The 16,227-nt window shown below is 44.0% G+C and overlaps 1 protein-coding gene across 1 annotated transcript in view; it reads left to right on the top strand.

Moving 5' to 3' along the window:
- The window catches only part of ATP6V1E2 (ATPase H+ transporting V1 subunit E2), a 28,115-nt gene extending 18,159 nt beyond the window's left edge, over positions 1-9,956 (top strand). The window contains 2 exon segments of the mRNA XM_082643190.1: positions 6,454-6,701; positions 6,705-9,956. Coding sequence (XP_082499316.1) covers positions 6,555-6,701; positions 6,705-7,289 — 732 coding nt within the window. The 5' untranslated portion in view covers positions 6,454-6,554 and the 3' untranslated portion in view covers positions 7,290-9,956.
- Positions 9,957-16,227: the final 6,271 nt, after the last annotated feature.

Below are 16,227 nucleotides of genomic sequence, written 5' to 3'. Positions count from 1 at the left end.
GCTATTATTATTTCCATTTTACGGATGGAGAAACTGAGGCTTCGAGGCATGAGCTGCTTTCCCAAAGTCATACAAATGTTAAGTGCAGAAGTAGGATCTGAATTCCAGCAGTCTTACTCCAGCAGCCATACTGTGGAAGCCGGCGATGCCTCCTTAAGCCCTGTCTGGGCTTGGAGAGGATGTCCTCCCTGAGGGACCAGAGCCTGCCAGCCCCTGTGGCTGGTGTGGCATTCTTAAAGACCGTCTGGCAAGTTTTCTTGCTCTGGTTTCTCACTAAAACAACCTTTGGATTTGGCTTCCCATGCGACTCACATACAGGAAAAGAGGGCCATGACCTGCCAACATGACAGCTGTATTTTTCACTAGTAACTTAATAAACTGGCTGCCTGGGTTCACATACGTACCTGTTTCTGACAGCTTGGTTAAGGTGAGCCCACCTCAGAGCTGAAGCCCAGCATGTGCCGACTTAATTGAGATTCTGGGCATGCAAGCGTAGCCCCCAGCCGAGGCCCTCTGTGCCAAGGAAATTCCTCTTGGCCTCCTTTTGGCTGGTTTGGCCCGCCTTCCCCAGTGACAGTCTGGCTTTTTGGATTCGAGCTGCCTGGTCAAACTGTGAGGGTCTGCAGAAAGAAGGAAGCAACAGTGCCAGGTTCCAGTGCGTGTTCCAAGTTCCACATTCTGCCTTCAGACGCCCGGCGCCAAAGCAAAGGCTGGCCCTTGGCAGGGGACTGGTAAGGATTTGTCTGGTACATTTTTTCCTTTACACACTTAACCTGGGGCTTCCTGCATCTCTTACTCTCTCTGCTTTCATTCATGGTGGCTTCCAAAGCTGGTGATTAGCAGGGTTACCCAGAGAGCCCTTTTTTAAAAAACATATTTAATGGACTTGTCTTATTTAGGAGAAGAGAATGTTTTGCTCTGTTTACAAAAGTGCAGTTTAAGAAAAATTACATCCTAAAATAGTGGGGAATGGGTGGGCTAAATCATTTTCTTTTTAACTTCCAATGACAGTTTGTAAGGTTGAACCCAAAGTCTTGGTCTTTGTCAGAAACACGGGGTTGTTTTTCCACCAAGCTTGGTGAACGGTGCATCTTTCTGAGACAGCATTCTTTTTTTTTTTTAATTGTAAAAGACACATAACATGAAATCTACCCTCTTAACAAAATTTTAAGTATACAGTACAGTATTAAGTGTATGCACATTGTTGTACAGCAGATCTCTTTTTCACCTTGCATGATTAAAACTTTATATCCATTAAACACAACTTTCTAATTCCCTTCCACCTGGCCCCTGGCAACCATCATTCTACTTTCTGCTCCTATGAATTTAACTACTTTAGATACCTCATTTAAGTGTAATCATGCAGTATTTTTCCTGTGACTGGCTTATTTCACTTAGCATAATGTCCTCAAGGTTCATCCATTATGTAGCATATGACAGGATTTCCTTGTCATATTTAAGGCAAAATAATATTTCATTCAATGTATATACAACATTTTCTTTATCCATTCAATCATCAAGAGACATTTAGGTTGTTTCCACCTCTTGGTTATTGTGAATAAAGCTCCAATGAACATGGGAATGCAAATATCTCTTTGAGATCCTGTTTTCAGTTCTTTTGGGTAAATATCCAGAAGTGAGATTGTTGGATCATATGGGAGTCTTTAATCCATTTTGAGTTGATTTCTGTATATGATGTAAGATGAGGGTCCAATTTCATTCTTTTGCACGAGATATTTAGTTTTCCTAATACCATTTGTTGAAGAGACTATTCCCATTGTGTAGTCTTGGCACCCTTGTTTGAAGATTATTTTACTGTATTTGTGTGGGTTTATTTCTAGGATCTCTATTCTATTATATTGGTCTATCTGTCTGCTAGTACTATGCTGTTTCGATTACTGTAGGCTTGTAATATATTTTGAAGTTAGGAGTGTGAAGCCTCCAGCTTTGTTCTCTTTCAAGATTGTTTTTGCTGTTCAGGGTTCTTTGTGGTTTCACATGAATTTTAGGATTGTTTTTTCTATTTCTTCAAAAAATGCCATTAAGAGTTTGATAGGAATAGCACTGAATTTGTAGATCACTTTGAGTAGTATGAACAGTATTAAGTCTTCTAATCCATGAACATGGGATGTCTTTCCATTTATTTCTGTCTTTAAATTCTTTCAGCAGTGATTTGTAGTTTTTAGTATTCAAGTATTTAGCTTCCTTGGTTAAATTTATTCCTGGTATTTTGTTCTTTTTGATGATATTGTAAATGGAATTGTTTTCTTAATTTTCCTTTTGGATTATTCATTTTTATTGTATAGAAACAATTGCTTTTTATATGTTGATTTTGTATCTCTCCAATTTTGATGACTTTTTTGTCTTTCTCGTGTCTAATTGCTGTAGCTAGGACTTCCAATATTATGTTGAATAAAAGTGGCAAGAGTGGACATCCTTGCCTTCCTTATTCCTGATGTTAGAAGAAAAGCTTTCAGTTTTTCACTGTTGTGTATGAATGATGTTAGCTGTGCACTTTTCATATATGACCTGCATTATATAGAGGTAATTTCCTTCTATTCCTAGTTCATGGAGTGTTTTTCTTATCATGAAAGGGTGTTTAATTTTGTCAAATGCCTTTTCTGCATCTACTGAGATGATCATGTGATTTTATCTTTCTTTCTGTTAATGTGGTGTATCGCATTGATTGATTTTTGTATGTTGAACCATCCTTGCATTCCAGGGATAAATCCCACTTGGTCATGGTGTATAATTCTTTTAATGTGCTATTGAATTCGGTTTGCTAATATTTTTTTGAGATTTTTGCATCTGTGTTCATCAGGGATATTGGCTTGCAGTTTTCTTTTCTTGTAGTGTCTTTCTGGCTTTGGTATCAGGATAATGCTGACCTCTTAAAGTGAATTTGAAAGGGTTCCCTCCTCTTCAGTTTTTTGGAAGAGTTCTCAGGAGTTGGCATTAATTTTTTAAAAAATTTTTGTAGAGGGCTTCCCTGGTGGCACAGTGGTTGAGAGTCCACCTGCTGATGCAGGGGACACGGATTCGTGCCCCAGTCCGGGAAGATCCCACATGCCACGGAGCGGCTGGGCCCATGAGCCATGGCCACTGAGCCTGCGTGTCCGGAGCCTGTGCTCCTCAATGGGAGAGGCCACAACAGTGAGAGGCCCGCGTACCGCAAAAAAAAAAAAAAAAAAAAAAAAAAAAAATCTGTAGAATTCTCCTTTGAGGCTATCCAGTCTTGGGCTTTTTTTTTTTTGGTTGGGAGGTTTTGATTACTGGTTCAATCTCCTTACTAGTTATAGATATGTTCAGATTTTCTATTTCTGCATGGTTCAGCCTTGGTCCATGGTATATTTCTAGGAATTTATCCATTTCTTTTAGGTTTTCCAGTTTGTTGGTTTATGGTTGTTCAGAGTGGTCTCTTACAATGCTTTTTATTTCTGTGGCATCAGTATAATGATTTTATATATTTGAGTCTTCTTTTTTTTCTTAGTCTAGCTAAAGGTTGTCAGTTTTATCTTTTCAAAACCTAACTCTTAGTTTCATTGATTCTTTTCCATTTTTCTATTTCATTTATTTCTGCCCTAATTTTTATTATTTCCTTCCTTCTGCTAATTTTGGGCTTAGTTTTCTTTTCCTAGTTCCTTAATGTATAAAGTTAAGTTGTGTATTTGAAATCTCTCTTTTTAGATGTAGGCTTTTACAGCTATAAACTTTTCTTAGTACCGCTTTTCCTGCATCCCAAGTTTTGGTATGTGTATTTCATTTTTGTTTGTCTCAAGATATTTTCTGATTTCCCTTTAGTTATCTTCTTTGATCCATTGGTTGTTCAAGAGAGTGTTGTTTAATTTCTACATATTTGTGTTTTCCATTTTTCCTTCTGCTACTTATTTCTAACTTAATTCCATTGTGGTTAGAAAAGATACTTGGTATGATTTCAGTCTTCTTAAGTTTGTTAAGGCTTTGTTTGTGACCTAACATGTAATCCATGCTGGAGAGTGTTAAAACTGTGCTTGAGAAAAATGTGTGTTTTGCTGCTGGTGGTGGAATATTTTGCTATGTCGTCTGTTAGGTCTATTTGATCTATATCATTGTTAAAGTCCTGTGTTTCCTTATTGATCTTCTCTCTGGATAGTTTATTCATTATTGGAAGTGAGATATTGACATCTCTTAATATTTCTGTGTTCCTGACTATTACTTCCTTCAGTTCTGTTAATGTTTACTTTATATATTTGGGTACTCTGATGTTGAGTGCATATATATCTATAGTTACTATATCTTCTTAGTGAATTGACCTTTTTATCATTATAAAATTTCCTTCTTTTATGACAGTTTTTGACTTAAAATATATTTTATATGATATAAGTATGGCCACTCCTGCTCTCTTTTGGTTACCATTAGCACAGAATATCTTTCTCCATCCTTTCACTTTCAGCCTATGTGTGTTCTTAAACCTAAAGTGAGTCTCCTGTAGACAGCATATAATTGGATCTTGTTTTGTTTTTAATTTATTCAGCCACTCTATAGCTTTTGATTAGGGAGTTTAATTTACATTTAAAATAGTTACGTATAAAGAAGGATGTGCTATTGTCATTTTGTTCATTGTTTTCTGTCTGCTTTGTAGCTTTTTTTGCCCCTCTCTTGATGTCTTTGTGTTTCACTGATTTGTTTTAGTGACATGATTTGATTCCTTTCTCATTTTTGTTTGTGAATCTGGATGTCTCTTTCCTTCCTCAGACTTGGGGAGTTTGGAGCCATTATTTCTTCAAATAAGCTTTCTGCTCCTTTCTTTCTGTCTCTTCACCTTCTGGGGCTCCCATATTACATATATTAATTCACTTGATGGTGTTCCGTATGTCTCTTAGGCTTCCTTCACTTTAAAAAAATTTGCTTCTCCAACAATAATAGATAATTTCAAATGGCCTGTCTTTGAGTTTGCTGTTTATTTCTTCTCCATAATCAAATCTGTTGTTGAACACCTCTAGTGAATTTTTCAATTCAGTTATTGTATTCTTTAGCTCCAAATTTTCTGTTTGGTTCTTTTTAATATATTCCATCTCTTTATTGCTAGTCTTATTTTTTTCATGTATTTTTCATGTATTTTCCTGGGCTCATTAAGCATCCCAGTGAGTCTTTTTTTTTTTCTTTTCCATTATGGTTTATTACAGTATATTGAATATAGTTTCCTGTGCTATACAATAGGACTGAATTGTTTATCCATTCTATATATAATAGTTTGCATCTGCTAGTCCCAAACTCCCAATCCAACCCTCCCCCACACCTCCTACCCCTTGGCAACACAAGTCTGTTCTCTATGTCTGTGAGTCTGTTTCTTTTTTGTAGATAAGTTCATTTGTGTCATATTTTAGATTCCACATATAAGTGACATCGTATGGTATTTGTCTTTCTCTTTTTGACTTACTTCGTTTAGTGCAGTAATCTCTAAGTCCATCCATGTAGCTGCAAATGGCATTATTTCATTCTTTTTTATGACTGAGTAATATTCCATTGTATATATATGCCACATCTTGTTTATCCATTCATCTGTCGATGGACATTTAGGTTGTTTCCATGTCTTGGCTATTGTAAATAGTGCTGCTATGAACATTGGGGTGCATGTATCTTTTCAAATTATAGTTTTGTCTGGATATATGCCCAGGAGTGGGGTTGCTGAATCATATGGCAACTCTATTTTTAATTTTTTGAGGAACCTCAATACTGTTCTCCATAGTGAGTGCACCAATTTACATTCCCACCAACAGTATAGGAGGGTCCAGGGAGTCTTTTTAAGATATGGATTCCCAGACCCTACTGGCAGAAATTCTAATTCAGTAGTCTGGAGTGGGGCCTGGAAAGCTGTATTTCTGAAAGGTCCCCCAGGTGATTCATATGTACATCTAGGTTTGGAAACCACTTCCAGTTAAAAGACTACCTTCAACCCCTCCCACCTTGCAGTTCTCTCCAGGATGCCACTATCTGCCTATGAGTTTTCTGTCTCTTTGTATCAGTTAAGGCTCTAAAAATCTTTTTGCTTCACGGCAGCCTTCCTGGATTTTGCTTCAAGGCAACCTTCCTGTTTAACCACAAGTTTCTTATGACTCTCCCCAGCCTTCTCCAACCCAAAATGTGCCTACACTTTCCATTTTTGTATTAATTTGGCATTTCCATTCTCTCCACTTGCTATCTGTGATTGAGCCATTGCTGACTAGAAATCTTCTGGAGGTCTGCCCTAATCATCTCATTATTATTTGATGACAAAAAGGTGGTGAGTGTAGTAGAAATGGAACTCTGGGAACCCAGGTTTTGGTCTCTGTTCTACTAGGGTATGACCTTGGACAGGTTGCTTTCCCTCTCTGGGCTTCAGTTTCCTCATCTGTCAAATGATTCATGAATAGATGATCTCCATGATCCTTCCCTTTGGACTCTGTATCCTTCCTCCCCTCATGCATTCCACAGCTCAGAACGTGGAACTCTGGAGACACTCCTGAAACTGCCCTAAGTCAAAAGAACCAGAGAGTCCACCAGTTCTCCCTCCACCTCCCTTTCCAGGAGCAGCCATGGCCCTGAGTGATGTCAATGTGCAGAAGCAGATTAAGCACATGATGGCTTTCACTGAGCAGGAAGCCAATGAGAAGGTAGAAGAAATAGATGCCAAGGCTGAGGAAGAGTTCAACATTGAGAAAGGATGCCTTGTGCAAACCCAATGACTGAAGATTATGGAGTATTATGAGAAGAAAGAGAAGCAGATAGAGCAGCAGAAGAAAATCCAGATGTCTACCATGAGGAGTCAGGCAAGGCTGAAAGTCCTGAGAGCCCGAAACGACCTCATCTCAGAGTTGCTGAAAGATGCAAAGCTGAGACTCAGCAGGATTGTGGCAGACCCAGGATTTTACCATGGGCTGCTGGATAAACTAGTGCTCCAGGGTCTGCTCCGACTGCTGGAGCCTGTGGTGATTGTACGCTGCAGGCCACAGGACCTCCTCCTGGTGAAGGCTGCAGTGAAAAAAGCCATCCCTCAATACACAACAGTCTCCCACAAACGTGTGGAAGTCCAAGTTGACAGAAAGATGCAACTGGCTACAGATGCGGCTGGAGGTGTGGAGGTCTACAGTGGTGATCAGAGAATAATGGTTTCCAATACTCTGGAAAGTCAACTGGATCTCTTATCCCGGCAAAAGATACCAGAAATACGAAATGCCTTGTTTGGAGCCAGTGCCAACAGGAAGTTCTTTAAGCCTCTAGGAAGTGAAGCTCATGTTGAACTTCTAAGCTGTAAAAGCATGAGTTATTAGGACAAAGGAAACCAGTAATATCTCCTCCTCTTTTTTGCTCTGGTATTAGTCTATCTTCATGAAATACCCTTTGACTAGCTAAAGGCATTATACTTTGGAATAAAGCCTGACTTAGTGCTTAGCAACTATTTCCAATTTATCTATACATATTACAGCTTCTTGTCAGTTCTACAGTCTGGGTTGAAGGGAGTAGAGACTTCTGTTCTTTAGCTCGTCCTCCAACTGAGATGTGAATGGTATTCTTGACCTAGGGGTCTGGGTGTTCTAAAGCTCTTTAATATGTATGTGAAGTTTGTTTTTCTTCTTTTGTCTCAGCTTCTTGTTCTTATGTTATTTAATAAGGTCTAGAACTCTTTTTCATGTGTAGAGGGTCAACTTCATGGGCGTATGGTGAGTGCAGTCACACAGAGCTTCATGTCAGAAGAGCCTGGGACTTGGGGGTCTAATACTTTATAACCACTGTCTGGAAATTCTTAATTTTATTTTTGCATGTGTGCTTTATAAGTGAGGTCCAGTGGGACTTTGGAGCATGTGTCAGGGACTTGGACCTTGGCTCACACGTAGTACTAATTCCCAAAGCCTACCCATCTCCCTGGGATGGGTTCTTGACCACCCACTTCCCAGCACCCTGGTGCTCCAAGGCCCTGCCTTCCCTTACCTCAACTAGTGCACATTGCTGCCCTCTGCCCAGTGTGCATGCGGGGAGGGTCTGTATGCTCCGTAGAATCTTAGGGCTGGGCATAATGGTGGCCATCTCTGCTCAGGTTGGCAGCTCCATGGCACATTCAGCAGGTGACTTGGTGAGCGTGGGTCTCTCACCCACCAGATACTGGGCACATCTCAGTGTGGAGGTTTAAAGACCCTGGGGTTCACCTGTCTCCTGTGGATTGGATCAGCCAGCCTATTGGAATGGGAGATACCTGGCTTGGCTTCCCTGACCCTGGCCTCAGTACAACACATAGATCTGGGGGCTGGTGGGAAGGAGGGCCCAGCAGCTGTCAAGGTTGCTGGGCCTGAGTCTAGGGGAGGGATCTTCAGGAGCTTATAAGGGTCTGCACTTGCCCTGTAAAGTATCCTGTGCCTGATGGAGTTCTGCATTAGACAACTCAGTGTCTGTGGGGGGACTTGGGCTCATCTCTTGTGACCAGCTGGATGCATCTTCTGGGAGAAGCCAAGAAATACAGTCATTGTGGTGATTCTCTTATATGGGCATTGCACAATATAAAGATAAATGATAAAATTCATGCTAAGGATTTTATATTGAATTTTTATTTACTTAGACATTAAATAGCAAATAAACACCATGACAAGCCAAAAGAGAGACTGCAGAAGAAAAGAAAAAGCTTTATAAGTATTTTAGTACCTTTAACTGTACTTTTTGAACAAAGGATTCCACAGTTTCATTTTACACTGGGCCCCATAAATTATGTAGCTGGTTCTGCATGTGTATGGTGATTTTAAGTCTAATTTATGCCTGAGTGTGATTTATGTATTAAAATAGAAGTTTTTTGAAAAAAAGAATCCCCAGGCAACTCTGCCAAGGGCAAAGGTTGGCTTGTGTGGTCAGGAATTTATAAGGAACAGAAATCCCATGAAGCTCAAACACAGAGTAGGAGGCAGGTTATTAGTAAACAGGGGTGTCTCATAGAAGCTCGGGACAGGAATCTGTCATGGTCTCAGGGGAGGGCTGGAACTGGGCATCAGAAAGCTTTCTGAAGTCCTCTAGATGGCTAGCTCATTTTCTTTTTTAAGCAGTGACTTTTTCTACTGTCCATTTTATTTTTTTATTATAATTATTTTTTAAACGTAAGGACTGATACTCTATTTTTTTATTTTATCTTTTTTTTTTTTGGCTGCATTGGGTCTTTGTTGCTGCACACAGGCTTTCTCTAGTTGCGGCGAGCGGGGGCTACTCTTCTTTGCGGTGTGCAGGCTTCTCACTGTGGTGGCGTCTCTTAGTGTGGAGCACGGGTTCTAGGTGCACGGGCTTCAGAAGTTGCAGCACGCGGGCTCAGTAGTTGTGGCACACAGGCCCTATAGCACGTGGGCTTCAGTAGTTGTGGCACGTGGGCTCAGGAGTTGCGGCACCTGGGCTCAGGAGTTGCGGCACATGGGCTTAGTTGCTCCGCAGCATGTGGGATCTTCACGGACCAGGGATTGAACCCATGTCCCCTGCATTGGCAGGCGGATTCTTGCACCACCAGCGAAGTCCTCTACTGTCCATTTTCAACGGTGGAGTTTGCATGGTCCCGAGTTTACATGTTGTAGTTCCAGAAACAAATTTGTTTTTCTTGGAGTCAGTTCCTCTTTTCTTAGAAGGAATCCATTTGGCCCAGTTCAGATTAGATGTCCACCTACAGTTCAGTTGGTGTCTGGGCAGTTCTAAGAGAAAAGGGGGTCCTTGTCAGCTGGACAGACTCCTTAAAGGGTGTCTTCTTTGTGGGCCCTTTTGAGTTGTGAATTGACTCATTCGTTGAAAAATTTCTGAATGCCAGCAATGAGCTAGGTGCTGTGCTAGCTCCTGGGCTGCAAAGAATACCATCTGGTCCTGTCCTTTCACTAATTATAGACACATACACAGATGATAACATGGTGATGATACAGCGTGGAAGTGCTGTATTCAGCGTACTGTGGAAATACAGTAGCAGGTAGAGAGAGAGGTTCACAGAACGCTCCGGGGTGTTGGCAGTTGAGCTGGGGAAAGAACTTCAGGCAGAGGTGGGGGATGGGGTGGGGAGAGCATATGCAAAGGCCCTGAGGTGTGAAAAAGCAAGTTGTGTTTGAGGACCTGTGTGTAGTTCAGTGTGATGAAGTGTGAGGGGTGAAGGGAAGTGACATGGATGAGGCTGGAAAGATGGACAAAGCCTGATTACGTGTGCTTCCTGCCCTGCTCAGGAATTAGATGAAATCTGATGTGTGTTTGGGGGTGGGGTGTAGGTGATGCAGGGTCATTGAAGGACTTTATTTATTTATTTTTAAGTTTTGTGGCCGCACCACACAGCATGCGGGATCTTAGTTCCCCAGCCAGGGATCGAACCCACACCTCCTGCACTGGAAGCATGGAGTCTTAACCACTGGACCGCCAGGGAAGTCCCTGAGAGCTGGACTTTTAAAAGATTATTCTAGTGCCACTGTATGTGGAGGACACATTGGAGGGTGGGAGAGACTGCAGGCAGGAGCCCGGTTGGGGAACTGTTTATCAGCCCAGGTGAGAGATGACAGTCTCCCCAGCTTTTTGGTGAGGTAGGTCAAATTCTTTGATACACAGGCCAGAAGAGATCAGAATCAGTGACCTGTGTCCTATCCGCTCCCACCTCCCTGCCTTCCACCTCAATAAATCCTTTCACTTGTCCAGGGCTTGAGGCTTTCCATCACAGTTTCACACCATCTTACAAGCCCCCCTGGACTCCCCGTCAGAGTCCCCCCCCTTCTCTCCCAGCCATCATTCCAGGCCCAGCAAAGCATTCCCTTCCCACTTGCCTGAGCCCCCAGCCACCTCCCATTCTGGGAACTTGAACCCCACTTCAAGCTGTATATCCCAGGAGTGTCTAGCCCCCTGGTCCACCCCAGGTCTGGCCCTCTGAGCTGGCCTCAATCCGTTATTGGGGCCCCCGACAATAATTCATGTCTCCCAAATTGACATTAATTCATCTCCCCTGCAAAACAGTTTTAATGAAAGGTTTTTTGGGAAGTTGAGGAGAGCTTTACATAGTACATGTGGGACAAAATTTCCCCCAGTCGCACTTCAACACCTCTCTGTTTTCCCAAACTTGTCTCTCTCCCAGAGCTGCCGGATACTCTTTCTCCCCAGCCTCCTTCTCCTCGGCCTCTCAACCCCGTGGGTTCCAGTCTCCACCCTCACAATGTCCCCTCAGCAAAACAAAAACTGGTGGTGAACCAAGCCTGCCCTCCTAGCCCCTGGCTACCAGGACCGCAGCCCCTGTTGATGAGGACTTTCCATGCATTGCCGTTATTTCCTGCCAGCTGCTTTGTCTACTCGGCCCATCTTTTTCGACACAGATCTTTGTTGGTAGGGACTGTGTCTTCATTCTTCTCTGTGGTCCCTGCTGCCTTGTTCTTTTAGTGCTGACGCTGAGTGTGCACATAGTAGGGTCTGAACAGACATTTATGTTTGTTACATTCTTCATTCCCGGCCTGGCTCTGGTTTCTGGATGGAGGCTTTCTCTTCAACCATGGATTGTGCCATAGAAAAGGGCAATTATGTGAGGTGAGGACCAGGGGACGGACGCCTGCCCTGTAACCCAGCGATGGTTCTTGACAAGAAAATCCCTCTCTACTGCTCCTGGGGGGAAGGCTGCAGATGGGTAGAGCCTGAACTCAAGCAGGACTCACTTCAGTCGGGGCTTCTTGGATCCTTTCCCTCCCTGGGAAACAAACGGGAGGGGGTTTGCTTTGGACCTGGGTGTGAAGGCAGGGGGCTGTGGATGGGCTGGGTCGTCCTTAGGGGCCTCAGCCATGGAGAGGCAAATCTTAGCCCTCACCTTTCTGTAGCTCCCAGTGCCACCCTAGACCTGTGGCGTAGGCTGCTAGTCACCATCCTGTCCCTTCTGGCAGCTGCAGTCCTGTCGGGATCTTTGCTTTAGAAATGTTTGCACTGGGCCCTTTATGTTAGTTGTCTGGTACAAACGTACACACATTCTTTATTAGAAGAAGGCGTGTTCCTTGTGTAAGTTCCTCAGTCCCCAGGAGCCAAAAGGAGCAAACTGTTACAACCGCAGGCAGGCACAACCCTTCCCCACCGCTCTCCTCATTAACACTTCCTCCCGAGGTGCGAGGGAAGCTGTTTGCTGCTGACACAGACCCAGGCAGTGCTTATGGCGAGGCTGCTTCTGCAGGCTCACTCCCTGCCTGGGGAGGGCTGGGGGAGACTGAACCTCAGGCAGCCAGGCCCTGCCCCTCACTAAGGCCAGCCCCCCTGCCCCCCTGCAGGAAGGCTGTCGGCAAAGATAAGTTGGTGGAGGGAGAGCGTAGATTTAATTCCGATCCTGAGCTGCCTGGAGAGCCAGAAATGGAAAGGATACTTTGAGCACACGCTAGAACCTCAGAAGATGCTGCAGGGCTTCCTCTCTATCCCTAGGGTCCCAAGATCCCTGGAAGGGGGTCAGCAGACCTATGCTGGGCCAACCCCAACCCGCATGGCTCTGGGAACCAGTGCAGCCCCTCACTGAACTCTCCAGGGGGATACTCAAGTCTTTGCCCCCTTCCTCTGCCCTCCCCTGTCTCCTTCACTGTACCCTCCCAGTTCATTACCTCGTTTCTGACATCATGCCTCGTCATTGACAACACTAGGAAAGGCTGAATCTCTCCTCCCACCCTCACCTTCCTACGCTCTGTTCTAAAGCATGATAAACCCTCACTTTCTCACAACCCCCCAGCTTTCCCACACAACCTCACAGCTCGCCCCGTGGCCCTTTCCTGCAGGACGGGACCCCTTTCACTGGAAGGCAGGCTACTCCATTCTCTCCGCAGACGCAGCAGAAGGGATCCCCAGCTCAGACAGAGTCTTGGCAGACCCTTGGCCCAGCTCACCACCTCCTCCTGCACACCCGTGGAGTGATGGAATCGGGCACATGTTTTTTTTTGTCACTGGGAGATGAGCCCAGAGAGGGTGATGTTTGATGACTCCTGGCTGTTACCAAGCCTGAGTGGATTCACAGCCCCAAGATCAAACAAAATTTAAAACTTGAAGGGATCTTGAAAGCCAAATGTTCATTTGAATCTGAGGCTCAAAGGAAGAAAGGAAGCAGTCCTGGGTCATAGCCAGCTAATAAGACCCATGGGATTGCAAACAAAAAATCTGATAAGACTGGGTTGTTGTCATTCATTTTTATGAAAAACTTAATGTATAAAAGCTCCAAAACTTTGGCTCCCAGCAGGACAAATATGTTAGCAGATACATGGCTATAGCTGGTTCCTTGGAGAATCCTTCATTTCTCTTTCCCAGGATGTTCTGTCCTCAGGGCTCAGTCACAATGAAGGTCTACAGAGAAGAGGAACCGGGGGGTGACTGTATAAGGGATGTGACTTGAGGGGGTCCAGGGATAGACTGGGGTCCTGGATGAGGTCAGGGCCCCGGGGGCATGTTGGGGAGCAGAGTGGGTGGGAAGGTGGGCCCACCACACAGTACCTGCCAGAGCAGGTGCTCGTGAACCTCTGTAAAAGAAAGAAGAGAGGGAGGGAGGGAGGAGAGGAGAAAGTGGAAGCCAGTTGCCCTGGGGCTTAATTGGAGAAAGGGAAGCAATAGGGAGTGTGTGAAGATTCTGATGTTCTCCTTTGGAATTTGAGCTCTGGGTTTTCACTCAGTTACATTCACATCAGCAGACCTCTTATTCATTCATTCATTCCACAAATATTTACTGGCTGGTTACCAATGTCAGGCGCTCTGCCTGGCACCGCATCCCTTTCAGTGAACAGGGCAGTTAAGACCCCAGCTTTTACAAAGGAACCTGCTGATGGGGATGGTGGGCACAAGTGAGAGGGCTGAGGGCTCAGGAGGGGACACTCGCTACACGGAGCAAGTAGACAGCTGGTGACTTCGGTTGATCTAAGTGCTATGGAGAAGTAAAAGGTTATGGGCAGGGAGGCCTTTGGCGGCCTCTGCTCAGGTAGGGCCCTGTGCACCTAAGGCAGGAGAAGGAGGCATCCGTGCAAACAGCAGGGTGGGGGGAAGGGGACGGAAGGGAAGGACTTTCTGAGCAGAGGGAACCCCAGTGTGAGGCACCAGGCAGAGAAAGCTCTGCTGGCTTGAGGAGCAGAGAGGAGGTCAGTGGGGCTTCACCAAGCGAGTGAAGGTGAGGCAGAAGGGGCAGGGCCAGATCCCAGGAGTCCTGTGGGCGGCACTTAAAGGGATCTGAGTTTATTCTAAGTACAGTGGGAAGCCACTTAGGGCTTGCAAGCATGGAAGGGACATGACCTCATTTTACTGTGTCCCTGCTTCTCTGTTAGGTCCCCAACACAGCATTTGCCCCTCTCCTTTGCTCAAAAGAAACCCCACAGATCCCATGGAAACAGGAAAACAAACACCCAGTCATCATCAGCTCAGATTAATGGACAGGTCTCTTTATAGGCAAGACTTTTTTTTTTTTTTTTTCCTGAAAAGCCCTTTGTAAATAGCATTTGGGGCCAATGGCATCCCTTTTCCTGACAGAAAGTACCATTACCTTTACCTTTGTCTTCGGTAGCAGGAACTGCTAATATTCAGGTATCCCATGCTTCCACTCCAAGTTGAGGACAAACACTTAAATGTACTGTTTACAGAAATTACCCTATCCAAGCACTTCCACCTCCCTTTCTTCTTACTAGGGACCCTCCCCTGCCATCAGGATTTGTAAACCTAGGCTTCCCTCCCCCTCTTAACTTCTTGTGCATTACCATACCTATGGAATCTTTTGGTTTTCTTTTAGCTCTTTATAGCACATCTATCCTTCTGAACCACTCAAGTCATACCTCTTCCTGACTCCTCCTCCTGGAAGCTTTCCTCGCTGGGCTCTGGAATCCTTGGACTTGTCATGCCCCTGGACTCAGCCCATTGGTTTGTTTTCCATGCTTTGGAGTTTGGATTTGTTTCTCTGGAGGCGTAGCTTCTCCTGCTTGTGACTTCTTTTTCTTCTTGAGTCGTGGGAGTCACCTGATCCCCCGGGAAGGGGGTGGATTGGGGACAGGGTACTGGCTCTGGACCCATGACATCAGGAAGATCTGGTAAGCAGGAATGGCAGTGGTTATATCTTGAATGAATGAATGAAGCCTGGCTCTGTAGAGTTTGGGCCTGGCCTTTGACTGGTTCCTTTGGGCTTTGGATTGGGTTTACTTCTACTCTGTCTGGCTGTTGTGTGACCCTGGCAAGTCACATCTCCTTCTGTTAAATGAGGGACCAGGGCCTGATGACCCAGTTCCTTGGGGTTCCTCAGCCCCCCAGCTCCCCACTGCTGGCTTCACCCACTGTTGCTGACACTTGACCTCTTCTGATCTCTCTCTCTTTTTTTGATTGAAGTATAGTTGATTTACAATGTGTTAGTTTCAGGTATACAGCAAGGTGATTCAGTATTATATATATGTATGTAATATATACATATATATTTCCTTTTTCAGATTCTTTTCTGTTACAGATTATTACAAGATACTGAGTATAGTTCCCTGTGCTATACAGTAGGTCCTTGTTGTTTACCTATTTTATATATAGCAGTATGTATATGTTAATCCCAAACTCCTAATTTATCCCTATCCCCCCTTTCCCCTTTGGTAGCCATATGTTTGTTTTTTATGTCTGTGAGTCTATTTCTGTTTTGTAAATAAATTCACTTGTACCATATGATATTTGTCTTTTTCTGTCTGACTTACTTCACTTAGTATAATCTCTAGGTCCATCCATGTTGCTGCAAATGGCATTATTTCATTCATTTTTATGGCTTATATTCCATTGTGTGTGTGTACACACACACACACACACACACACACACACACACACACACTACATCTCTTACCCATTCATCTGTTGATGGACACTTAGGTTGCTTCCATGTCTTGGCTATTGTAAATAGTGCTGCTATGAACATTGGGGTGCACATATCTTTCGAATTAGAGTTTTAGTCTTTTCTGGATATATGCCCAGGCAAGGCATTGCTGAATCATATGGTAGCTCTATTTTTAGTTTTTTAAGGAACCTCCATACTGTTCTCCATAGTGGCTGCATCAACTTACATTCTCACCAATCCTGTAGGAGGGTTCCCTTTTCTCCACACACTCTCCAGCATTTGTTATTTGTAGACATTTTGACGATGGCCATTCTGACCGGTGTGAGGTGGTACCTCACTGTAGTTTTGATTGACATTTCTTTAATATTTAGTGACATTGAGCATCTTTTCATGTGCCTGTTGGTTGTCCGTATGTCCTGATCTTTCTTTCTAGGCTTGCTCATCTG

The sequence above is a fragment of the Mesoplodon mirus genome (assembly GCF_964341445.2).
Source record: "Mesoplodon mirus genome assembly, chromosome: 14".
Lineage (NCBI taxonomy): Eukaryota > Metazoa > Chordata > Mammalia > Artiodactyla > Ziphiidae > Mesoplodon > Mesoplodon mirus.
This window is presented reverse-complemented; position numbering and strand designations above follow the sequence as displayed.